The sequence below is a fragment of the Athene cunicularia genome (assembly GCF_003259725.1).
Source record: "Athene cunicularia isolate RWA chromosome 1 unlocalized genomic scaffold, athCun1 chr1_part2, whole genome shotgun sequence".
NCBI classification, from domain to species: Eukaryota; Metazoa; Chordata; class Aves; order Strigiformes; family Strigidae; genus Athene; species Athene cunicularia.
Window position 1 is genome coordinate 50624737 of NW_020799092.1, and position 26555 is coordinate 50651291.

At 35.6% G+C, this 26555-nt stretch overlaps 1 protein-coding gene across 3 annotated transcripts in view; it reads right to left on the reverse strand.

The window, feature by feature from the left end:
* The window catches only part of PPHLN1 (periphilin 1), a 71308-nt gene that overhangs the window by 22484 nt on the left and 22269 nt on the right, over window positions 1-26555 (reverse strand). For 2 of the 3 annotated variants that reach the window (XM_026841121.1, XM_026841119.1), the window contains exons 7-10: window positions 20118-20374; window positions 15569-15651; window positions 11317-11436; window positions 8596-8736 (exon numbers count right to left, since the gene is read on the reverse strand). In XM_026841121.1, coding sequence (XP_026696922.1) covers window positions 8596-8736; window positions 11317-11436; window positions 15569-15651; window positions 20118-20374 — 601 coding nt within the window. The remainder of the gene's footprint in view (window positions 1-8595; window positions 8737-11316; window positions 11437-15568; window positions 15652-20117; window positions 20375-26555) is intronic. The other variant, XM_026841120.1, reaches the window with a different exon arrangement.

A 26555-nucleotide genomic window follows, 5' to 3' on the forward strand; every position in this document is an offset into this window, starting at 1 on the left:
CAATTTCTCATAATTAGTTCCTAATTATACATCAAGGCCCACACATTTTTAGAGTTTCTTCTCTTCTTAATGCCTTTTCCAATCCTGTTTATACTCATCATCTCTTGAAACTAATCTTTCTTCTTCCTAGTCTGTCTACTCAGTATTACTGTTTCCAAGTCTTCTTTCAGCCTGTTAAATTCTTCTGGTTTCTCATAACAGAACAAGAAATTTTAAATCAAACAATCAATGCTAGCTGTTGATTGAAAAAGTACTACTTAATGGACAATTCCTTAATTTTTCCACTTTATCTGACCAAGAAGTGGATCTTGTCTTTCAGATTTGAACAGCTGGGCACCGAGTGAAACAGGTACAACCTTCTTTCACATTTCCTTTGGTTACAACTAAGTCCAGCAATTCTATCAAGTACCCTCTTTCATTTAAGTCTTCCAGAGACCTACCATCAAATTATCCCCTTTAAGACTGCCTGTAAGCAAACATCCTCTCTGAGATCATGCAATCTGCAGTACTGCTTGATCACATAAATGGAGCACCTCTACATCAAAAGCTGTATCAATGATTACATTTATCAATGAGTTGAGTCCCCAGAATTCACTAACTTCAAAATAACGTGTTCAGCACAGGCCAAAAACTGTTTACATTAAAAAATATAAGGCAAAATAAACATCAAACACAAAGTCTTCCATAGATAGGTAGTGATAGAAAGCTAAAGGTGAATTCAACCCGATGCATTCAGGTTTCTCTAAGAAATACCCTCCTGTTACTGGATACATGCGTACATTTCTGGTGTTAAGTTCTCTTAAAAGTATTGCCCTATGAGCACTGCATATTAAATAACACTCACTTTTTATCAGTTTTCCAATGAAAAAAGCTTCTGGCAAAAAGCTGAAATGTCGTAATACACTTCCTTATTAAACTATACCTTCAGGTGCTGAAGTAAAATGAGTGAGTTGCACTAATTTTGCATATGTAGCAGTTTGTAATTATGAACACTGCAGTGTATACCAAATAACCCATTAATGTCCATGGAAACAGAAGAGAACATAGCTAAACAAATGAAAAGTGAAGGACTGCAGCTTCTAAAGCATGGTGACCCAAACACAAGAAAAGGAAAGTAGCTAAAGTTTTCACATCCTTTTACAAATATCCTGCTTTAACTCAATGTATTTGTAAGTAGAATCCATGATACAATGAAGATACTGACCAAAAGCTTTTAATGTTCTCCATCTCACAGTTTCATAAACATGAAAATGCAGGTTTCTAACAAACAGCTCAGATTTAGAAAACTGAAAGATCCCAGCACAAAAAAGACTTAAGGCAAGTGTGAACTATAAAGATGCAAATAAGCATAATGACTTAATTTAATTTTGCAATGATAAAAATTAAGGAAGTCTAGATTAAGTATTAAAAGGTAGTAGAAAAAACAGTAACTCAGAATTAATATGCAAGAAAAAGTGCCTGAGAATGTGTAAAAAGTAAATTACTTGCCTTGTATATAAGGATAGGGGTACTGATACAAGGAAACTAATAAACCACAAAAGGATGAAACAAGATCATAGACAGATGATATCATTAAGTAAAGGAATCGTCATCAATTTTTCTGAGAAGCCTAAGGCAAAATACCAAAACCTGAGATAAATGTTTTCTTGATTAGGAAAAAATAAATGAACACACCTAATTACATCTTACATTTAAATAAAATAAACATAAGCTCAGAGGAGGCATGATACATACTATATGCTACCAACCAAATTAGACTGATGATGATGAGTCCATCATTCAGGCCTTGCTACTGTGTATTAAGTATACAAAGTTTGAAGGGCAACAGAAAAGCTAGGAGGGAACCAAAATTTACAGCTTCCCCATCTTTTACTGTCATCTGGCCTGTTACTCTTGTCTAGTCTACTCCCATCAGAAACAAAGCATGTCTGACCTCATCCATAATCAGAAATAATCCTTTAATATGTTTTCTAGTTACTGTTCCAGTTCCTTCAGCTTCACTTAACTTACCTACCTCTTAACCCAAATTTTAATTAAGGGATTTTTTCTAACCTAGATAATTTTGCCTGAAATGAGCAACAGCACAAGCAGTCCAACAAGCTAATCTAAGGAAACAGTAACCTGTTTCCCTGGCTCAGCTGAAGTCAAAAGAAAAGGTACAAGCAAGGCCAGCTTTGACAGCCTCCTTCATTCCTTCCTGGATTCCCATTAGTCCAACTTATTATTTATTTTACTACAACTACTAAAACTTAAACGTTTAATCTAGAATATCCAGAATTTATAACTTTTCTGTTATACTTACCATGGTTTCTCATTAGCTTATTCTGAGGCAAGATGTGGAAACTGCCTTGTAGCCTCTTTCACCTTACACTATTGAAGCACTAAAAACAGTTTTGTTTAAAGCAAAACATGGGACACATGAGGGGTTGGGGGCAGAGAGGAAGGCATGCTTTATACTTCCGTACATTACAGAAATTGTGGCTTTTTTATCATGACAATCACCTGTGTATTTTTTTAATGGTCTAATATTTAAACCAAAACTTTCTTAACTAAGCCCTTGCCATCTAAAGTTTCACTCTGTGAACTGTGAGTCTTCTCTCAGAGCAGCACCTCCATCCCATTTAAAAGTGTTGAATACACACAAAGACAATTCAGTTACTGCTATATAAATTTTACCAGAACAAGAGATCTGACAAAACAGAAGAACAAGAAGAGGTTCTAAAACCACACACATTACAACTGCTAAAACCTAACTGTTTTTCTTACTTAAGGGCAACTTCTAGGCCAAAGATTTAACTAATTTACCTTTAAAAAAAAAAAAAAACAAAACCAAAACAAAAAAAGAGCAGTTGGCAGATTTGGAAACAGAATCTGAACAGCCTGTTGACCCAGCCATACACCCATTTTTTCTTCTTTCTATGCAACATATATATGACGTTTCAAATGCAAGCTTCAGAAAAATCTGTGATTTTCAGCATCTTCCAGCAAGAAGGCTGTCCAATTAGGATGACAGTTCATTAATACTACTGAGGGCTGTTAATAAGTAACATTCATTGACAAATTCAAGTAACCAAGTAACTGATCCAAATGTTTGAACATTTAAAAATTATCCTGCTGGACATTTTAAAATACTGTTGAACTGAAAGCATCCAGTCAGCCAGTAATTCCATTAAAAAAAAAAAAAGCATTCATGAACGTATTAATTCCTACACTTCCTTCTTAGATGCCAGAGCTCTGTGGTAATATTTAGATAAATTGAGGTCTGAGTGTCAAATCTCATTCAGAAACTTAGAGGTTTGATTTTTTGCCAAAATCAAGGAAGGTACTTGGCTCATTTGGTAAACTTTGTCTTCAGAAAATAATAGATTTCCAGATGTAACTCATGTCACTTCAACTTGCATATGCAACACTTAAGAAACTGGACACATAATAATGGACTAATTAACACAGTGTTGCAGACTTGATGTCTAGACAAGATAAGACATTTCAAGAACCCCTGCTACTCATGCTCATAAAGGAAGAACAAAGAGATAGCCTTTTGTGTAACACCGATGCTGAATCGCTCCAATTGTGAATTTAACACCAGGGATGTATTTGTCATCACTTCCAAAAAAACCCACACTTCAGCACATTATGGGCTAAAAGCATAAGCTGATCCTTAACTACGTAAGAAGAGAAATTAAACTCCAAAACAATACTTTAATGTATATTTCATGTTATTAAATGTAAAAATATAAAGAAGTTAAATTGTTACATCAGCAACCTATGGACATTCATTCATCTTGACATTCTAATACAAAATTCTCTGCTATGCTGTTTTCAAGTACCCAGACCAATCTTTTAAACACCTATTGAATGGGCGTCTATTGCATCATGCTAAGACAACATATAACATCAAATTTCAAAATTATAATTGTGGAGGAAAGAGGGAAAGGCATGTTCAAAGGCTAGCTTAAAACCAAAACAAAGCAACCCACTATTTTTGTGTTTGAAAACTCTCCAAATTTTCTGATTGCTTACAAATAGGACATCAAAAGCCACACCATGGATCTAGACCCTATACTTCACAGGATATATTAAAACATGAGACACATGTTAATGCTGCAGAATTTTCATTCAGTGCAAAGAGGCACAAAGCTGGAAAAGAAGATGCACCAGTATGGAAGGGATCAGTTTTCCCAGTACCTGCCCTGTGGAAGTGCCAGAAAAGATCCTGCTCTACCAAACACAGCGTGTCCGGGCCAGAGGGTCCCAGGAACTCAACCCTTCCCCTGAGAGTAGCTGAGCCCCCTGAGCAGGTTCTGATAGGCAGGTGAGGCCAGCCAAAAGCAGGGGACCATGGCAAGGAGCTGGGACTCCACAGCTCATGGATGGGGACCGGAAACTGCTAGGAGGAGCAGGGAGCAGAAACTCTGTCCTTGGTAGAAAGCAAGCATGTTCTGAAGAAGACTGTGCAAGACTGTGATGGCAGCTGAGCTCAGAAAGGGAGCAGCGAAACACTGAAAAAGGCTGCCCAGAGAAACAGTAGTCTCCTTCACTGGAAATAGTCAGGATTCAACTTGACAGAGCCCTGAATGACCTGATCTAACACCCTGTTTCAAGAGAAGACTGGCCCAGGTGAGGTCCCATCCAATCTGCAGAAGGCTACTGTCACTATGCCTGATGAGACCAGAGTCTACCAGGATTTGCAGTCCCAGGTCAGCAATGTTCTGAAGTGCCCGTGCATCTTCAACCATGTTCTTCCTTCCAAGTAATACCAGCAGACTTTAGATTAAATATACACTTTGGAGTTTTTCTAGTTTGGGTGTCATACAGGTAATTCTTGGCTCTGTTCAAACTGTGTCTGGATTTTTCCAATCATTTATCTATGAGCACAACTTCTGTTCTCCTCTCTTTATGTCAGCTTCAGTTAATACTTGCAAAGCAAATGCAGACTCTTAAAAGATGGTTACTAAATAGCAAACAGTACGTGTTTCACAATCTTTGTCCTGTCATAGTCAGCACACGAAGAATTTTATTTTTCTTCAAATTACATGATTTTACATGAATGCCTGCAATAAGTCCCCCATCAAACAAATAATATATAAACATTTTGTTGATGAGCCAGAGCGACCATTTACAATCACATTACATTTAAAATTCTGATTTTGACGATTGTGTCACTGTAACTTGGAGGAAAGCTAGAGGCAACTTTACAGAAGAGTGGTATGAGTGATACATAACATACAGAGATGGATTTATTTAAACAGAACACCTGTATGAATATTTCATTCAATTGCTTAAGGGGTTTTGTGGTTGTTTTTTCTTAAGAGAAGTAACAGACTGTATCACAAGCTGCCACCTCCCTTCTTCCACTTAGGGCTTTTGGCTGCCCGTTTCTCTGCTGTACAGCAATGAATTTGCTCATTGCAACACTGTACATGTTCAGTCAGCACAGCCTTTTTTTGTCTGTGCATCTACCTGAAGTTTTACCATACTGTGAAGTAAAAGTACATATTTAGAAAATTTTGCTCTTTTTCCTAGTTGAAGCTTTGGAGACAGATGCATATGGAGAGGACAAACCAAATACAGCTTTATCAGGACTATGGAACAGCAATAATACCTTGGAATCAATATAAGAATAAATATGAACTGAAAAGTAAACATCACTAGATCTGGTGCTCCAAGAGAAAGCAGAAAAACCTGGGAGGACAGAAGAGGTCTAATAGGTCAAGCCTTCTAACCTAGCATCACTTTCTCAAACACTGGCTAAACCCTCACCAAATCACAGACACATACCTAGTCGCACAAGAAGTTACTTCTACCCTGATTAATTGACAGATTGATTTCTTTATTTATTTTAAATACTTTAATACCTGCCCAGTGAAGACGGAAAACCAATCTTTCAGGAATCTTGCTTTGCAGAAGGTTTACAGCTACACCATTTTTGCAGCATAACTCTTTGCAGTAAGTATTTTATTTTAGTAATCCTTCCACAAAACTACATTCCAGAAATAATACACTAAAACTAGGTATTCAGAAGCTATTGGAAACACCTGAATGAAATTCAACTGGAAAAAAGTCCACAGAACAAAAAATTATTCTGCTGTTGAGTCTCTAAGATAAATAATCAGAAATAAAGTATGAAAAAGCTTTCTTATAAATGTATTCTATATTTATCACATTAGTCTTCCTATTCCTCAAGTGCACTATAGCCTACAGTTCACTTTTAAGATTTAAATGTTACATCTATATAAACAATATAGCATGACTAGTGATAGTATTAAATTTGCATGTTAATTTTACTGTGCAAAAACCAGAAGCATACTTTCAGTTAAACAGTAGTAAAATCAGTATAAATTATATTGAGAAGTTGATCCAAAAAAGCTTTAGTAAGCAGTTCACCACAGGACTGCAAATTCACTTTCCATTCCATCCTCTGCTCCCTCTCTCATTCCTTGTCAATGGCAGAGGACTCAAGCCACACAGAAATAAAACAAATTCACTTTCAGATGCTGACAACTCAAAGTCAACAGAACACTGTATAAATTTCTACAGAGAGACTGCTTCCATATACAGTAGGAAGATTCACAGCATTTCACAATTATGAAAATCATCAGGACTATCATAATAAATTTTCTGGATTTTTTTAATTGCCAAAGCAGAAGTTACTTATTTATCGAAAAACATAGGTCATTTTACAGTCATGTTTAAATGATTAAATACGTATCTTGTCTAGCTCTCAATAAATTCATGGTACCTGATTTTATAAAAAACTACAAATCTTTTTCAGCTGAATAAAATGTATTGAAGATGCTTCCAATATCATTATAAAATCTTATTTTAATTCTGCAGAAGCTGACAGTTTCATTATTCAAATCAACAACAGGAGAAACTGGTTCTATAAAAACCAAATCTTTTTAAGTTATTCCTCAGGCTTTTCTGAGCTAAGTTCCTAGAAGTATTCTGTTCTACAGAACATAATCTAGATTTCCTTAGAGATAAGTGCAAACATAATCACATTAGATCATACTGAAAGCAACATTTGTTTTTTATGCCCAAATTTCATATGTTTTCACTTAGGACCTAGGGGAAATAAACTAATCACAAATTCAACAGCATCAAGCTAAATAATCACAATCACCATATTTTTAAAAATCTGCTCCTAGTCTTTTTTCAGTTTGTCATTTTTAAATAGTCATAAGTTTATGCCTTTGGCAGGAACTGATTTAGGCCATGTAGGACCTGTGATCAGAAACACAGGGATAAACAATCTGCATCATGACTCTCATAGTTACAGCATGCTCTGGTTAACTCCATCCCAGCCAGATCCAGCACACATGCAAAGCCATGCTCACCAGGGACATGATTATGCAAAGTCAATTTTAAAGAAAAATAAAAAAAACAGTGGAGTATAAAGTTGTTTTTCAAGCATCAAGAAAAAGCAACAACAGTGTTACAGCACAGGAAATGAGCTCACAGGCAACAGAAGAAAGGCCACTAGAATTAAGATGGAAAACGAAGACCTAAAATAAGCTTATCTTGAACAAGACCAGAGACCTATTTTCTTGAAGATGTTATAATGAGATCATCATCAGGGGGACAAGTGATCCAGATTTCCCTTCCACCCATCCCAGGCTTACACTGAAGACACTGTAAATCAGAGCAAGTTTGAAGAAAAGTAATCTCTTTGTCCTCCCAAATTATAAACTTTAAATGTAATTTCCAGAGCTGGGCATAGTTGCATTTACATCAGAAAGATCAAGTCAGAAAACTCTCCAAACTCACCATTTAAAGTAACAAAAACATTGAAGCAAAATACTTTGACTGTTTATGACAAATAAAATTCAAGGTTATTGTAGATAATTTTCTTGCTGTGAGGTGCCATGATATTAAAGACTAATACATGAATAAACTTCCACTGAACCTCCTCAAAAACTCAATGTTACAAGAGTAATAGAAATCTTGGTTTATATTAAATCAATCCCCCAAGTACTCAACACAGAAAAGAATATAAATTTTGAACACAATATCCCTCCCTCATATAGATATAAAACACTATAGTGAATGTAAAACTTAAGAAGTTTTCTTCAGAGAATTTTAAGAGAATGACAAAGGCACTGAGATTCAAAGATGATTAAAAAAAACCAAAACAAAACGCCAACAAACCACACCCAAAAAAAAACCTCACCAAGAAACCCAAACCAACAGGCAGCTTCTAGTGTTCAATCCCAAACTGTATATATTTAAGAAATTACAGCATAAAAGTAACTTTTGATAATTTGATCTCACATAAAGCCTTGCTTTTTAATTACATTTGAAATTACTTGTATTCTATTTAGTTTTAAAACAATTATTCAGAGCAGTCATTTTCTTGGCTTGCAAAATAGCAGGTATTGCATGTAAGTTACAGAAAACCACCACTAATTCTCACATGCAGATAAATGCCATGCTTCTTCAGAATTAAGTAGAGATGTTATCATCACATCATCTCAGGAAATCAGATTACATTCATATTACACTCCAAGAAGAAGGAATAAATAAATCAACATATTTCTAGCAGATCAAACCATTACACAGGTACTGTATCAGTGAAAAAATGCCAAGAGGACTCACCTGTTCAATCTCCTTTGTCTTAGTTGCAATTGCTTTTGAGCGACCAAGAAGCTGGCCATCCTCATATAATTCTGTACTATCCGTTATATTTGTTTCTGTTTCTTCTGTTTGTTCAATGTATAATGGAGCTGAAGATCCAGCCTTATAAAAAAAAAAAAAAAAAAAAAGTTATCTTAAAGTGTGAAAGCAAAAATAAAAACCCAAATACAGTCATTCAGTTATATATGAGTTTGCTTATCAAGACTTTTAGTGGAGTATTATTGCTAAAATCTGACAGATATAGAAATATAGTTTTTAAACATGTCGAAAACATACCATAAAAAACTGTGACCAGCTTAACTGTGTAAAGACAATGATGTCAGATAACCTTTACCTGCCCTTCCACTGAGAAGGAACTTGTATATGTGGTATTTCTAACACTAGCTAGCAAGAAAAATCCACAATGAAAGTGGGATTAGTTTTCTGGGAAAGGATAAGAGTAACAAATGAAAGGTAAACAGGCACTGACAAGATCAAAATACCGTCAGAATGAACTCTTCCAGCATTCAGGACCACAGGTTTAATATTAAAAGGTACAGAGATACTTATTGTATAGCAAAAGTAAACATGTGCTTAGAGGATTCCTCATAATACGAGAAATCTTACTCAAGTACCAAAACTGTATAAGCTTCCCTCTAAAACAGAAATTAAGGCAGTATCCCTGCTCCAAAGAAAAGAGACTGCCATTCCACGGAGTCTATACAGAAGATGTAAAAACAGAAGAGATTACTACATCATATTTAAATTAAACGTTATGGAACAGATTTGTAGAATAGTAATTTAAAAAAGAATATTTGAGAATTGAAGGAAATGCATAGAAATATTTTATACTATTCAAAAATAAAGAGAATCTTAAGACTTTAATGTGAAACAGAAAAGCATTAGAGAAAAATAATAAAAAGCTGAAGAGATCCTATGAGCACCTGCTCAAAACTTAACAGCAATATAAACCATTAAGATTGCATCCTAGATCTTGTTACTGCAGTAAATCATGACATGTCCAAGAATGAGTAAAGACTGCTAAAAGTTCAGTGCAACACAGAGTTCAACTGTTAAGCACTATGTAAGATAGACTAGAAAAAGTTAAAAACTGCTGCAATTCATGCATGACAACCTACTAATCAAGGTGAGAAGTATCCTTTTCTTATAAGCCTAGGAATGAGATGCCTCGCCTTCTTCATTAGCATTCCTGTAGCACACTTTCTTAGTTAATCAATCAGCTCAGACTCTAACATAATCAACTGCAATTGTTTCATTTTTAAATTTTATTTTTAATCTTTTTGTCACTCCAATTTTCTCTGTAGCACAGAGGAAGTTTTAAACAACTCTTCTCCATATGGCCTACTCTATTCTTTCCTCCCTTGCATTACCTTCCCCTGATCAAGAACAGGAGTGACATTTCTCTTCACTGTTACTCTCCTGAACCTCTCAGAAATGTCCATGCGTATGTTCTCATCCGTATGGCATTCATGCTTGGATCAGTTCGCTGCTTCTTCTTCCTCACTCCAAGCCCTCCCCCTTTTTATAAAAACGTATTTTTCCTGGAGGGAAATGAACAGTTTATTTATCCAACTGTATCTTCCTGTCCAGTATCAAGAAGCTGCTGATGCACTCAACCATTACGTCAATGGACAGGACTTAAAAGTTTAGATAAATGTGGATTTCAGTAAATTTATTGCTTTAATCTGGCTGTTAGGTTCCACAAGGGTGAAATACAAGGAGGAAATGTGATGCTTCCCAAGATGCTTTTATTTTCCCTCAAATTATTTACAAACATACATAAAATACAAGCCATTAATTATGAAGGTTAAAGTATGTGACTTTGTAAAGTAGGTACTATTTTGTTTTTTGTAAGAGCGGCCCTAAAGTTGAAGAAAAGTGAAAGTTGAAGATGAAATTATCACAGAATTAAACCAGACTATTTTACAAAAAGACATTACATGACATTTGGTTTGTTTTAAATGCCAAATACATCTTCCACTAACAGCAGAATCCAAAAACCACATCCTATGCAAGAGCAGCACTACAAAACAAAGACTGAAAAGAGCTATAATCACATTAATATAGCAAGGGGTAGAAGACAAGGAGGGGCAAGAACAGATGAGTATAAATTGGCAATTAATTTATGTTGATTATTAATGAAATAAAGGTTCTGGGGGAAAAAAAAATATTAACCACTGCAGTACCAAGGCAAAAGCTTAATTTTTAGTATGGAAGAGGACTGCTTTCTGCAAAAGAATATATGACATGGCAAGCTGACATGGCATGGAACTGAATTAAATAAACCAGAGTTTCTCTTCTAGTCTTTTTTCACATGTACACACTCTTCACTCAAAAGTCCCTTGCTGATTTTAAGGAGTTCAGTAGGCATACAGACTTACACCAGTGGAAGAGTTCCTTGGAGAATCCCTGGGAGAGCTGGAGCCTTATTTTGTCAGTTATAGCTTAACATGAATTCAAATTACACTAACAAAACCTACTCTTGTTTTGTGTGTTTTTAAATATGAATAAATAAATCACATGGCTTTCATCTCCCTCTCACACCCCTTCAATAAACATGTAGTATCACAGGCAGACAAATTCAGGGGTAAGTTACAAAATGTGCCTTTCAGAAGAGCACAAAAACCCAGGAACCTATTGTTGTAATACTTTAAAATAAATCTATTATTAATCCTGTCTTACATCATACTCTGTTATTTCAGGTAAATTGCTTTCATTGGTCTTCTCTGACTTTTCAGCTGCCCACTTGCTTGCTGCTTCTGCAAGTTCCTTTTCCGACAGTCTGTTGCTCTTATCCAAGGCCTGTATAAAAACATTATAGTGAAGGTTTTAACAGGAAATAAATTTACGTATGCTAAAACATCTTCAAAACAAGCAAACAAACAAACAAACAGTTATTCAGATCCCCAAAACATTTTAAAATAGGAAATAAGGAAGCTGAATCTATTTCATTTGCTGATTTATTTAAAAAGAAAATGGGGGGAGAGGAAAAAAAAAAACAGAGGAGAAAAAAGGTAAATCAATGAAGTTCAGTAAAATGTTAAAAAAGCACCATACTTTCAGAATCACTTTTATTAAATTCATAGGACAGAAATAACAGAAAAATTATTTAAGACCAGTTGAGTTTAAAGAGACATGGATCTAATGGGCACTAAGAATTCAGATACAAGTGTGGAGTGATCTAACAATTCAATGTGATTTTCCAGCATAAAAAGTTGTAGTTAACTTAAACTAAAATATTAAATACTGTATAGGGTATAAAATCTAAGCTCATTAGGGACAAAGTGTTTTATATGTACTTCAAATGATCAGAGCTGCTTCCATTAAAATTCATTATTTTTTATTTGGGGAAACACTGGTCATTTATAATCAGTCATGGATTTATGGCTTTTTAATCTACCTTTTCAGATTAAAATAACATTTTAAAATTTATTTATCTCTAAGAATATGATTTGGCTTTTACTAACAGAAAAACAATGACAAGTACACATGTACCAAAACCAGTTTAGGAATAGCTAGTTTTATAATTCTTGTTACCACTAAGTGGGTATTTCATTTCAACCAACTGCATGTATAGACGCATCCATCCAAGAATCTATACAAGTCTAGTATTAAAAACTGTAATACTAAGCTGGATATCTAAAAAAGACACAAAAATCCTACTGTCTGAAAAAGATTGTCATGATTTCTACCCAATGCCCGTTTCATCCTAGCAAACAGGTAGACAAAAAACCCCAAAAATATAATACTTCCACCCTCTTACCATTAGTTCATTCTAAATGACATAAATGGCCAGTGGAAGCAAATACTGTGACTTGTAATAAGACTACTTAATCTTCAGACATTTTGTGCTTACCTCAAGTAAAATATTATCCAAATGTCTCTGTGCTGTAGTATGGCACAAGCATACAATACACTGAACCCTTACAGGATTATGTGTCATTAAGACACCACCTTTATCTGAATCCAGAAGAGAAGTGCAATACAATGTTCAAATAGAGATCCCTCTTTTCTATAACTGTAAATTACAGAATTATAACCGGTAAAATCAGGAGGTGACAAAGTTCAAAATGCAGGGGTACGAAGGGGGTTCTTAAAAGAAAAGGGTAATATAATTAATAATTAGGCCAGCTCACTTTTCCAAACTACGCAATTATTCTTACAGTAGTCTCACTACAAACTATCTGCTGCCAATTTTCTTCCCAATGTTCCTATTCTCCACAGTATGCCTTACTCTACCTTTAACCTGACTTTTCCCTAGCTGCCAAAAAAGTCTACTGCAGTTCTGTTATGCATCTCTCCCTTTCCTCAAATCTAGCTCTGGCCAATACTAACAAAAAGAAAAGACCAATACCTTTCTCATCAACAGTCAGCTTTGCTTGAAATGAAGAGAAATAAAATCTCACATGACCTACAACATTTTCACAAGCCATAAACAGAAACCAACCGCTAGTATCTACTGGCATACCACAAACATTGTTTGATTTAATCTCACTAAATTTAATTCTATAGGTCACATGTCAATAAATAGGTATTAAAAAATCCTGAGTGCATTTTGTGTGATAAGGTACTTCCACAGGTACATACAACAAAGAACAGGAACATATTTCTCAGTGGAAAATGTCTGCAGCTACTTAAACGTCAAACTTACAAAGAAACCAATAACCTAGCATATTTCATAAAAAACAATGAAACTTCCTCCCCCGCCTCAGAGGTGTCTTTTTTTTTTCTCTCTTGTTTTTGACCTTAAGCATAACATAAGAACAGCAAAAACCTGTTAGCTTTCTGCTGTCTTTGCCAGGAAGCTTTCCCTGTCTCACACATCTGCCTTTTGCTCTAATTACGTTGGATAGAGCCTCCAAAGCTTGCAGTTCAGACAGCTATTAAAGGAAAACACAAACGTTTTCATGCCACAGTCAATTAAACAGGTGGTTAAGATGAGATAACACCAACATGTATTAATTCACATGCATTAATATGTAAAACATTAATTATAAGACAGATAAGAATATCTTTTCAGATTTGCATATAGTTACTACAGTGAAAAGAAATACTGCTGCAGAAGCATATATCTTTGTAAGTGTTTCAAGGCTAAATTATAACTCAGAGCATTGAAAATCATCTCCTTTAATCTATAAAATATATAACTAATTTCTCAAGTCTAAGTAGATAGTAAGACCCTGGCCCTCATGTTTTGCCAAGACCTCTTCTGTTGATACTTCTGTCAGTAAAGCACTTACATAATTTAACAGTCCAGTGTAATACAGCCACTACCCCAAGAGGCTCCACTGACACAGGTCAGTATATTACACACACAGATTTTGGGACTTCAACAGAAAAGCAATAAAAGATCACTGAAGTACTTCCATTTCTGCACCAGATAAATACACAATATTTGTGTTTTCTGGAAAAACTACTTCCATCGAACGAGAAGTTTCATTTTGTGTAGCTTACATTAAGTGGATATCCACTGTCAGCAGATGTATGCAAACTAAAGGCAAAAAAAAAACACCAAACCAATACAGCATAAATCAGACCTGACTGAAGAAAACAAAACATTTAAAGAATATTTTAAAGTTCAAGCTCATACTGCATATTAATACAAGAGCAAGAGATTTTGCAATACCTCCTTGTACTCAAAGGTTTGTATTAAGCAAGGATTTGGTATTAAGCTGTAGTATGCTGAGTCTGTAAGCAAAATAGGTGGACTAATTATATATTTTATAATCCAAATCGGTGTAACTTGTCCATAACACCTTTTATCTTACTTTCTTGATTTACATCACTGAAAGTATATCGCTTCCCTCCCCCTTTAAGGACACTGGTAATTAGCTAATGCCTAACAGCAGTTCTAAAAGAGCTGCCTAAGGGATAAGAATGACATAGAACAACCAAAGCCTGATTTTTTTCCCCACCTAATTATTTCCTTCAGTCTCAACTTCTCACAACAAAAAGTACCTTTCTTTTTCCCTTTTTTTTTTTTTTTTTTTTTTTGTTCAAGCATTTCACTGCTTTTATTAAAAAGACCTCAAGATCCAGGCTACTACACCATGCTACTTATGGTGAATGCTACTTTTTAATACAAACTTATGTACCTAGAACAATGTAATGCATTGTTTCTTTACTTCTCATTAAAGTATTTCTCAACAATTTAGAGAAAATACTCCTGTGGAAGTGTTTATTTTAACCTCAAATATAATTTACAGATAAGTGCCCTGTGATGTGAAAATGTTTTTCCTGCCAGAACAATATTGAATGCTGATTGTTCATTAGTGTTCATTAGCCTGTCCATTTAACTAATTAGCAAGATCATATAGTTGGTGCTCAGCCCACAGGATTTGATGGGAAATTAAATAGCATCATTTAGAACATAAAACAACATTTACCAAACTAGCTTGCAATGTGGATCCCTTCCCAAGTAAATGCTATCATTATTGCCACATCCTCCAGCAGCCCTGCTTCCAAGCCAACTTTGCTATTCACATTATCTTCCCAGCCAGTCAGACACTTCACCACACTGTTCCCAAATCTAGTCACAGCTTAGGAATCACTGAAGGATGGAGCTCAGTGCAAGTACAGGCTTGTCCAGTTGATCTGTTGTTCCTAAAAACTGGTTCCCCATTTTCCTCCTTGCCATTCCTTTTCTAGTACACTCTGGACTTTGGAAATGACCGTTTTAAAAACATACAAAACTCCCTTTGTCCTAAAATGAGCCAGTGAATACAGAATAAAAAGGTTTGTTGGTGTCATCATTAGATACACAGCATTATCAGCACCTTCCTGACAGATAAGGGAAACCTATCCTCTGCTGGATTGCAGAGCAACTCAGGATGCTCCTTAACAGCTGCATACAGTATCTCCTTCCAACTGAGGAAAAAATGAAACAATGAGCAATCTGAAACCATGGTGAGAAGTACTTGAAAAGAAAATTCACCTTTGATGACTGTACTGTTGTGGTGCCTGAAGGTGATGCATCTCTTGATGTTTTCAGTGATTGAACTGATGTCCTCTCTTTACCTACAATGGAGAAAAAATTAACAACTCTGAAGTTGTATTAAAGATATATGTTCAAATACAATTACTCTCTTAGAAAATTGCAATGAAATTCACCCCAGTCAGACATGAAATCTACATGCTCTGCCATCTGATAAATATTGATAACACTTCTCTTTAAAAAGACAGAAGATATTAGCTACATTATTTCACATATTTAGGAAAACCCACTGTCCTTTTTTTCAACCATAACTGAAAGGGCCTATCAATATGATTTAGCAAGGTGATGTGGTTTTACTTTTCAATATTCCTGTAATAATATAAATGGGGGAAATATTAGACACCAGTCAATCACTCCAGGAAACCAGGCAGTAAAAGAACTGGTTTAGCAGGCCACAGTATGTTGAAAAACCCTTCCATGGGAAACAGTCCTATACTGTATCATTCACAAGCTAAATGCTCTTTGTATTATCAGTGCTTTTCTCATAAGAGTTTAAATCAGCAAAACGACAGTTCAAATTCACTGTGCTAATCACAGCCTGGGCATAGCCTTGACAAAGATGGGTTACAGGCAGCCTGCAGAACTGGCTTCAGTGTAAACTACTGGTTTTCAACCTGTGCTCCATGGGTTACATCTAACAGATCTGCAAAAGGTAAATATGAAAAGCAAATGTGTTGACAGTAGGCCTAAATTAGACTATTTACACTCACTGGGAAATGGTTGACTGTTCACAAATGGAAAACAATATAGACTTACCTTGACTCCCATTAAATTTGTATTAATTAAGAAAAAAAAAAAAGAGTTAAAAGGTCTATCAAATACTTATAAAAATTGGAACAAATTCTTTTAGTAGCACTATAAATGAACATGGATTTCATTTAAGGAGTAAGGAGCAAACATGGCACCTCGCTCCTAATAGCTAGGCTATTTTCTTTTTTTATTCAATGTCATAAAATAAAGACTGTTGTGTTGTGTATTTTAAAATACCATTATCTACAGAAAAAATCTAAGGAAAAAATCTATGCAAAATGCATGCTTTTAACAACAGGACATGTTTAAGAAGTATTTGAAAAGTTGGTCTTCGACTCTCCCTAGGTTTTCATACCATATGTATAGTGCAGACTTAATACAAAGCAAAGAATAAAGACCTGCTCATCTCTGCACTTTGTTAGAGGCAAGTGAGTTAGGGCTATGACCTTGAAGGCTTGCTAATCCATGCAAAAATCTTCAGAGCTACTGATGGGTCTGTCAAAAATGCTACTGAACATAGTTGGGGAAGTTACTCTGGGGAAAACAAATGTTCCAAACTGCACTTTAACCCTCGATTTGAAAATGATGCTAAATGGAGAGTATGCTTAAAAACATAGCAAGCAGTCTTATTTCAGAATTTCTAGTATATGTAAAACAAAAGATGAACTGTGAATTGCCTTTAACTAAAAAAGCTCTTTAACAATTAAAACAAATAGCAAAAAGAAAAACTCTGAAAAATTATAAGTTCCTATAAATACAAAGTATACGACAAAAACATGAAGATAAAAGTAATCATGTCTTTAAGCTCTCACACTCCCCAAAGCACAGAAGGTCTCCCCGGACACCATCAAGTGACACAGAAGTTTTGTTCCTGTGATACATACTTTTCAGCCCCATGGATGAGCCACCTCCTTTTAAATTTACAGACTCCTATAACTCCTGTAACTCCTACATACCTCCTTCAGACCCAGTACATCACACTAGATTCTTTAAAGATTATCTCAGTTGAGTGGATTATATGTCTGCACTTGAATAGATGAAAAAAGCTGATACAAGTGACAGTAATTTATTTGAAGTTAAGCAGAGAGAGAAACCACCATCTAATTTGGACACATTATTAGGCCATTTTTTTCTGAATACATGTGTCTATTTTGAACCCACAAGCTCAACCTGTACAATCAAACATGGCATTTTCCAATAACTACTTGCTTTCTTGCCTCTCCTCAGCATACCCCTCTACAGACACCTTATCAGCTGGTCTGGCGTAGGAATACCATCCTGTCTCTCCATGCTCTCCCACCACACCTGAATGCCTGTCCTTTCCCTCTAGCCTTTTCCCTCCCTTTACCAAGTTTCTTTATGACTCCCCAGTTTCTTTGTTCAAATCCTCTACTGATCCTAATTTATGAAGTACTGGAGGAGCATGGGATCACAGACTCATAGAAGGGTTTGGGTTGGAAGGGACCTTAAAGATCATCTAGTTCCAACCCCCCTGCCATGGGCAGGGACACCTTCCACTAGACCAGGTTGCTCAAAGCCCCGTCCAACCTGGCCTTGAACACTGCCAGGGAGGGGGCAACCACAGTTTCTCTGGGCAACCTGCCCCAGTGTCTCATCAACATCACATTAAAAAATTTCTTCCTTACATCTAATCTAAATCTACCCTCTTTCAGTTTAAAACTGTTACCCCTCGTCCTATCACTACACTCGCTGATAGAGTCCCTCCACATCTTGCCTGTAGCCCCTTTTAAGTACTGGCCGGCCGGCCGCTGTAATGTCTCCCTGGAGCCTTCTCTTCTTCAGGCTGAACAACCCCAACTCTCTCAGCCTGTCCTCATGAGGGAGGTGCTCCTGCCCCCTAATCATCTTCATGACCCTCCTCTGGACCCACTTGAGCAGGTGCATGTCTGTCTTATGTTGGGGGCCCCAGAGCTGGACACAGTACTCCAGGTGAAAGTCATCAGGCCAAACTGATTCAGACAGAATGATTTTAAACAGTATTATGATATTAAAAAAAGACGCTGTATTGTAAGTTCTGCATGACATAGTATATACTCTGCATGTTGTAAATCCATTTAAGTACAGACTAAAATGTACTGCTGACATATATATGTTCCACTTTATGTTCCTTTTAAATATGTAATATATGAGCTTACCTAAGACAAATTATATTAAATAATATTCAAACACGATTATAAAAGTATTAAAGTCATTTATACCTTGCAAATAGGCCATTTTAATTCAATCATCTAGAAGAACAGTTTACTAGTGCTATTTTCTAGCAAACCAGAAGTTATAAATAAATAATCCAGTGTACAAGCCATTTCTTAAAACTGATTTGAAGATAATGGGGAGAGGTGTTTAACCATGCAATTGGAAAAAAAATCCCCCAAAGCCACAGACCTAAATATAAACTCCTCTCCTGACCAGCTTCTCTTCTGGTTTGTGAAGATGTCTGCTTCTACTTCACTACCTCCACAAGTGTTTGAGTAATTCTGCCAATATACTATAAATGGGATAGAAGTCACCTCAAAATTTTAGGAAAACCCTGAAACATTCCAAAATTTTATACAGTTTATCATAACAACTTTTTCCCGTACCTCGTAATTATGATCTGCACATCTATAAAACTTCTAAAATTTAGTTGAATATCATATTTTTCTCTTCCTCTCCTATACTTAGAGGAATCATGTTGAGTATTGCTACACAATATTAAAAGAATTGCAGTAATGAGCTAGAAAGATAATTTGTATTCTACAAGTTGTGAAATGATTCCTCAATATTTAAACAATGTTAACTAAACTCCAGAAAGTCTTTTTTGGCAAGAAGTGCTACATGATGGTCTAGTGTGCCACTCTGGAAATGCACAATATGCCTATCAGTGAAAATGAAAAAATCTAATTAATTTTTAAAAAGCTGCCAAAATCAACAGTAGATTTGTATAGGTCACTATAAAGCATTTGCAGAAAGGGAAATCAAATTGGATTAATTTACATAAGCCATACAAACAGCAGTGGCTAAGATTGTAGTATATTTAAAAAAAAAAAAGCAATTTTGCCTTTTTCCCCCTCAAATTATTTAAATTTGATAACATTAAATATTTTCAAAACAAATGATTCATTAGATTCCTGGGGAAGATTAACAGCCAAGATTTTAAAAGGCAGAACATACACAGTATAGACTTAACTGAGATATGTTTTACATTTCTTTGAGGAAAGCAAGATTTGAGAGAACCTGACGAGGTAAAATTGCTGAAAAACAACCAGCTTCAAAACCCTAATAATACAGTTCTAAGAACATCTTCAGAAAATGTAACAAATAGCAGTATGTACTTTAATTTCTCCTATTTTTTAATCCTTCTTTTCCCTGGCTGCACGAAGGAAAATCTTCATCTGCTATAGACGACAGCAAAGTTTCTTGTAAAGGAATCCAATGAAGCACATAAAGAAGTAACAGAAGCAGTTGATGCTAAAAGGAAAATAACATACAATACTAGAAAAAGCTGTGCAGCTGAAACAGTCAATCTAGAGCTGCTACTGAAACAACACGTACAATCTCCCACATGAAATACATAAGGGAACAGAGAGTACAGTGAAACAACCAAAGAGCAAACAACACATCAGTGGTAAAAAACGTCTAGTTTTCTCATTGTAAAAGACAGCATGTAAAAAGAAAATGCTTATACAGTGAGTTACAGTTTTAGCTCACTAACCAGTTCTCATCATTAATCCAGCATTACCTTGCTGAGAAGAAATATTTCTTTTATGTAAAGATGACATACTTCTGCTATGCTGGGACTGGTGGAAAGGATAGGCTTTGCTTCTTTCAGGAGAGTAGCTCCTGCTGCTGACACTAGAGCCAGATCTGCTGTGAGGAGAATCCCTTCGGCTCCCTGGTGATTCCCTGAAGAAAGGAGAGTCCCTCTTATGAGGGGATCGCTCTCTCACATAATGAGAAGGATAGAAACTTTTTCTTCTGAAGCCATCTCTGATGTCCCTTTAAAGATAACAGAGAAATAATAGTTACTTGGTTATCCTTTCAATGTTTGTGGAACAGCATTAGATAATACAGTGACAACATTCCGTGTCTGGTAAATACAAACAGATTGACTGTCTCTGAGAGAACATACTTGGAATCTTCAGCATTGTGAGAGTACTAGGCAATGAATGAAAAACAAGTCAGAAGGTAGAAAAATAATACATGGGGTTTTTTTTTCAGATTTCATTCAACTACTTCATCACTAGAAGCTAATTACTTTCCATTTCTTGATAATACAGCTAAAATATAAGAGAAAGAAACATTCAAGAAATTGGGACTCTCACATTTTAATTCTTCAGATTCACTCCACACTCCACCTCGAAGTCTTATTTTACAATAGCTAAAAATACATATACAAATATTGCTCACCCTACTTGGCTTGTTTTTTCAACTCTATTTTTCTCTTACTCTTATTTTCAAGGGACTATGTCTCTCATTTGAATTCACACACTTTGCTATGGGAAATAACACTGAGGGATTTAAGTTTATATCCAACAAGGACAAAAAGAAAACTGCAGAATATCTATCCTCATGCTAACGTATCCACCCAAGGTCATACCCTGAATGAAGTTTTGTACCTACTAAAAAGTCTGCCTTTCGCAATACACAATATTAATTTTGAATTTTACTGTAGATTGCTACAGACTTGGTATTACATGAAACCCAAGCGATCTGAAACTGTAATCTAGTAAACACCAGAACCTTCTACTAAATTTATATATTGCTAATCCAGACCATACCCCATATGTCCTTGTTACCTGCAAATTATATTATTATGCATATATATGTAAAGGTAAAAAAACCCACTATCAAGGTGAACTTTTCTGAAAGAATCTCAAAGCTAACAAACATGCAAGCAAACACCTACTGAATCTAGACTTGTGACATTTGCCTTGGTCAGAAGACACATTGCCAAGAGAAGCAAGTACTTCCTAGCTCCTCTGCAGCACTGCTAAGTAAAAATAAAGACTTCATAGCATTTATAATAAACCAGAATGTATCTTATTTCACTGCTTTTCTCTCCCATTTCTCATCATAGTCCTATATTTTAAATAAGGGAATGTCTCACAAAGATGAGCAAAGATCTGGTGGTCTCATTTAGCATAATGTAGCTAAAGCTAATTTTATGTTGGTGGATAAAGGAAAAAGCCCTCTAGTGTACAATTCCTATAGCATGTTACAGGCCCACATGTCTGACTGGCAATAAAGGACTTCAGTGTGCCAAAGATGCTTTGGACTACTAAGACTACACAGGTAGCAAGCACCACAGTAATACAAACCCTATTACACTGATGTGTTTTATAAAGTGCTGATTTACTTTTTGCATGGAAAGCACATCTGCATGAGTGGTTCTGCTTCAGAGTGCAAACATCCCATAAACAACACATAAACAACACAGAGGTTATTCTGAAACAATTTGCAGAGCCAGCAAAAATACAGACAATCCTTCAGCCTATTTCTCCAATTACAGATGGAGTAAAGCATCAGGAAAATACAACAATCTTTATTTTGAAAATTTTCATACAAAACTGAAGTATGAATCAATAGCTCTCAGCCAGCCTGGTTTTCAGTAAAACGCCAGTGAAACAAAGCCAGGTTTTACAGTTAAAATAACTATTTTACTGTTACCTATAAAAGGCCTGTGGTCTGTTATCTTCTCTTACAGAAAAGCATATTTAAAGGTCTGCATATCAAAACTGATACAAGACAACGTTTACACAAATTTATATCTAGCAGCTGTGCTAAAAATCAATATTCATTTCCTTTCTAAACATCTTTCCCTCTTCCGTTTATTGCAATATCTTCTCCTCCCCAAGTAAGGCAGCAAAAGAAACAGTTAAGGAATTGTTAAATAGTACTCTATTTAATAGCCTCTATACAGTAGCCATTGCATAGATACTTACATCAAAGAATGAATCACCCCCAGAATACACAGAAGGATAATCCTCCTGCTTTCTTCAAACGCCTAAGAGCAATGTTACCCACCTTTGGACACTACTCTTGAGAAAATGTACAGATTAATGGGATTAACGGGAGACTTTCCAGAAGGAAATAACTGAAATTATCAAAGACTGAGAAAGCAAGTTTAATGAAGAAACACTCAAACCTCTGTCTGCTTAAATTTAGCAAGAAAAAAAAAAAAATCTAAAGAAGCCAGGCAAGTTCTCAAACCTAAGAGATGTAGCTGAAAATAGGGAACAAATGCTTTATCTACATTACACGTATGAACACTTCATGTAGTAATAGACTTAAAAGTAGATTCAGACTTTAAGAATACCAGAAAGATTAGCTCAACACTAAACTAGTTTGTCAAGTAGCAGGTTTTTTATTTATTAAAGAACTTATTGATCAAATATTTACCAGGAATGAGTTAGGTACAGCACACTTTTTCTTCAGTTTCCTTCTAAATCTCACTCTTTAAATAATCTTATTTATTTTTAAAGCACAAGCTTTCTGGCAGACCAGTACACCACTTCTATGCCCAAAGCACATTTTTATGAGCAAGTTATTAAGCCCTAGTATACAGAGAAGTTTATTATGGAAATGTTTACAGAGGCCCAGCTATAACACACATATAATAAATGTTTCTAATATTCACATCAGAATTTACAAAATATCATTGAAACACTTTTAAACAGGAAAACATTTTAGAGCCTCATTCTAAAATAATATTATGCACAGAAAGTAGAATCTCACTTTCATTTTTAAAATTTTCTTTTCATCGCTCCATGTTAATCCTTAACTGGACCCTATCTCATACTGCACACTCATGCCATTAACATATTAAATCTGTTTTTGACAGCATAGCAACAGCACAGCATTTCTGATGTTTTCTATTAATGTAACAAACTAAACTGAACAAAATAAGCATTGTTTTACTTTTTTTTTTTCTTAAATACTTAAGCTAACATACACCTGCAATTAGGTAATGAAGGCCCCAATTCAGCAAAGCAGTTAAGCACATGCTTCAGATTCCAACACATACTGAAAAGGTTTATTGAGCAGGGAGAATATTTAATAGAGATGCAAAATTTTGTGCTCAGCCATAGTTTTAAAACAGAACTACTGCCCTTAATAACAGCTGCAGGATTCATCCACTTTGTATAGGATCCCTCTTATCTCTAAACTTTGTATTCATAGAATGGTTTGGGTTGGAAGGGATCTTAAAGATCATCTAGTGCCAACGCCCTGCCATGGGCAGGGACACCTTCCACTACATCAGGTTGCTCAAAGCCCCGTCCAGCCCGGCCTTGGAATTCATATCTCACATGTAATCCCAACAGCAAGAGTTCTCTTAGCAGGATTGCAACAAGGAAGTATTAGCATTTTTAACCTCCATGAAACTTTACCGTTAAATTCTCACTAAAGCTGATAATCTTGGATGAGTTCCTAAAATGTTATAAGTAGTCATACCCTGATATACCATCCACCAAATGCAGCTGAATAAAAGGCACAAACCTGAGAGTTATTCCAGTTAACCATCAGTACTAGTTTCCTGGAGAAAAAATACAAATACAGAATATGCAAATGTATGGCTTTCCGCATAGCAGGAGACCAAGAGAATACAACAGTGGAGCTTTTCAGTTGCCAAAGGATCAGAGACACCACTGTTCTTAAGCTACCATTACCACACTGAGAACTTCTGGTCTTATCCCTACCTACCATTTTCTGCCCTGCAAAACATTCAGCAGCAACACTGTGGGAAAAAGAGGGCTACAGGAAGCCTTCTAGTTTACAAAAGGGAGCGGTACAGATTAAGCTAGGTGAAACAAAGACTAACATGAACTGGTGTGTCGGTTTTATAATTTAAGAGTACATAAAGGCAAATTTCCATCACTTGCCAGATTGAAATGCCTGAAATTGAGTTTAGTTGGGTATGTGAAATCACATCACACGTAATACAGGAAAAAGTTTTGTTTGTAAAAGAAATCTTAGTTCATCCTCACTGACTTCATGCTACTGTGTACAATATTTCATGCTTACTGTTCTCTTGGACTTCAACATCCACATACAGACATCCATCTTTTCAACTAAAACATTAATCTACAATGTGGTCCAGCCATTGCGGACGTATCTCATACTTTTGACACCGCATTGAAGAGACTGGCAACTCAACAGCACATTGCTGTGGAGCAGAAACAGTTGGTTCTTCCTCAGGCGAGTGCAGTGTATCACCTAGACAAAAAGTCAACAGAGAAACTGATGTGACCCCTTCCATCTGAGAAAGGTCATCGTTACTGTCAAAGAGGTTAGACATTCCATTTACAGGCTTGGGCTTGATTACTAACCTTGCCTAAAAGTAACTCACACAATTTTATAATAAATTGAGGAAATTATACATATCTCCTAAGACACCAGACTTCTGTGCAAAAAGATAAGAGAGAAAAGATTTGAACCATGCTTCTTAATCCAATATGCTTTTCCTGTCTCATAATAAACAGGGAGGGGGAAGAAGGAAGAGGGAAACAAAATTAAAAATCCTCTTGCCTTCCTTGTCAGGACACTGCAGGCACTAATAGAGCTATCAAAGTGATTCAGATGATGTGGAAAACATTTAATAAAATATACCACACCTCTGATCTCTAAGTTTCTCAAAAGATTTACTGTGTTAAACATTCAAAAAGCAAACATGAAGAATCAAGAGCACCTCTACTTTTAACATCTCCAAAGTAAATGTAGGTGGTGGAAGACTGTTGCTACCATCCTCTCTCCCACAACTCAGTCCCTTTCTTTCCTAAGTATGCAGTACATGTTTGTGCAACTAACCAACGATTTACTTTAGTTCTGCTTTAGAGACCTACTATAATCCCTCATTATTGTTCAAAGATCTTTATGCTGATTTGTCACAAGCTAAAACAATCCAGTGAATTACCCCATTGTAGATGCAAGTAATTGAATCCTGTTCCATCGGCTTTCATTTGAACATATGAAATGATGACAGATTTCTTATGACAACTGGTTTTCAACATTTTATGACTAAGCAAGTAACTGCAGTACTTGTAAGTGATATTTAGATTTGCTTTAAATGAAATTAACATAATTAAGTCTAGTCAATGTAATCTTATTAACAGATTTTCACATGAAGGCAAAAGGAAACAGACACTGCGCAACAGCACTAAATCTCATGAAGAGAAGCATAACTAGACATACAAAATGTACTACAAAAACCCCTAAAATATATATAAATGCTTTGTGATGTTTATGCTGCACATGGTACGGCAGAAGTCATCATATGCAAACACCAAAACTCAATACTGATGGCACTTGTCCACCTCGTTCAATACAAAAGCCACTAAACTCATCCTCCCTCCACCTCAGGATGTTATGACAGATCAGGGAATAAAACATAAGACAACTTGAATATTATAGCAACATTAGAGAGAAATGCCTGCTGTGTTCTCTAACTGAATAGTAAAACTATGCACTTCAACTGAAACTGGAAATCAGATTACACTCCTCTTTATCCTTAGTAAAGAGTACCCTCTTTTCTACCGTCATTGATAATGTACTTTATCAAACTTGCTGGAAGATAAGCCCACACAACAGAAGTATATTTAAACTCAAACTCTCTTTCTATTATCTGACAGGTAGAAACTATGGTCAAGCATACAGATTAAGACAGAGGACCAAGAAAGAAATAAAGACAGTCCAGAAAAACACAGATTTAAGTTCCAAAGAATTTAGACCAAACAGCTTTATACAGCTGTATGCAGAATAAAGACAAAATATGTTAGACAAATCAAGAGCAAACTGGACAAAATAACTGCATTCAAATGCACATGAACTTGGCTTCTCTTCTTTTTGAAAATGAGGGCTTATTAAGTCCCTGCAATGTCTCTACTATAAAAAACAAATCATAGGTCTGAAGCTCCAAAGTACGTATTTGCTTAAAGTGATGGACCAAGCTACAATTTCTATTAACAGCTACAACAGCAGCACAGAATTTCACTAATAAAATATTTACTGTCAGATACTACTGTTGAGCCAGACTGTGTACTCTCTACTTTTGGAGCAGCAAACCATCCCAGAACAGTCAAGCAGTTCAGATAATTACGTTGAGGAATAAACTTCTCAATACAGTAGCAACTGAATCAGCTCCTAAGCATTTTTAATTCAAAATGGAAATTATTCAAATATT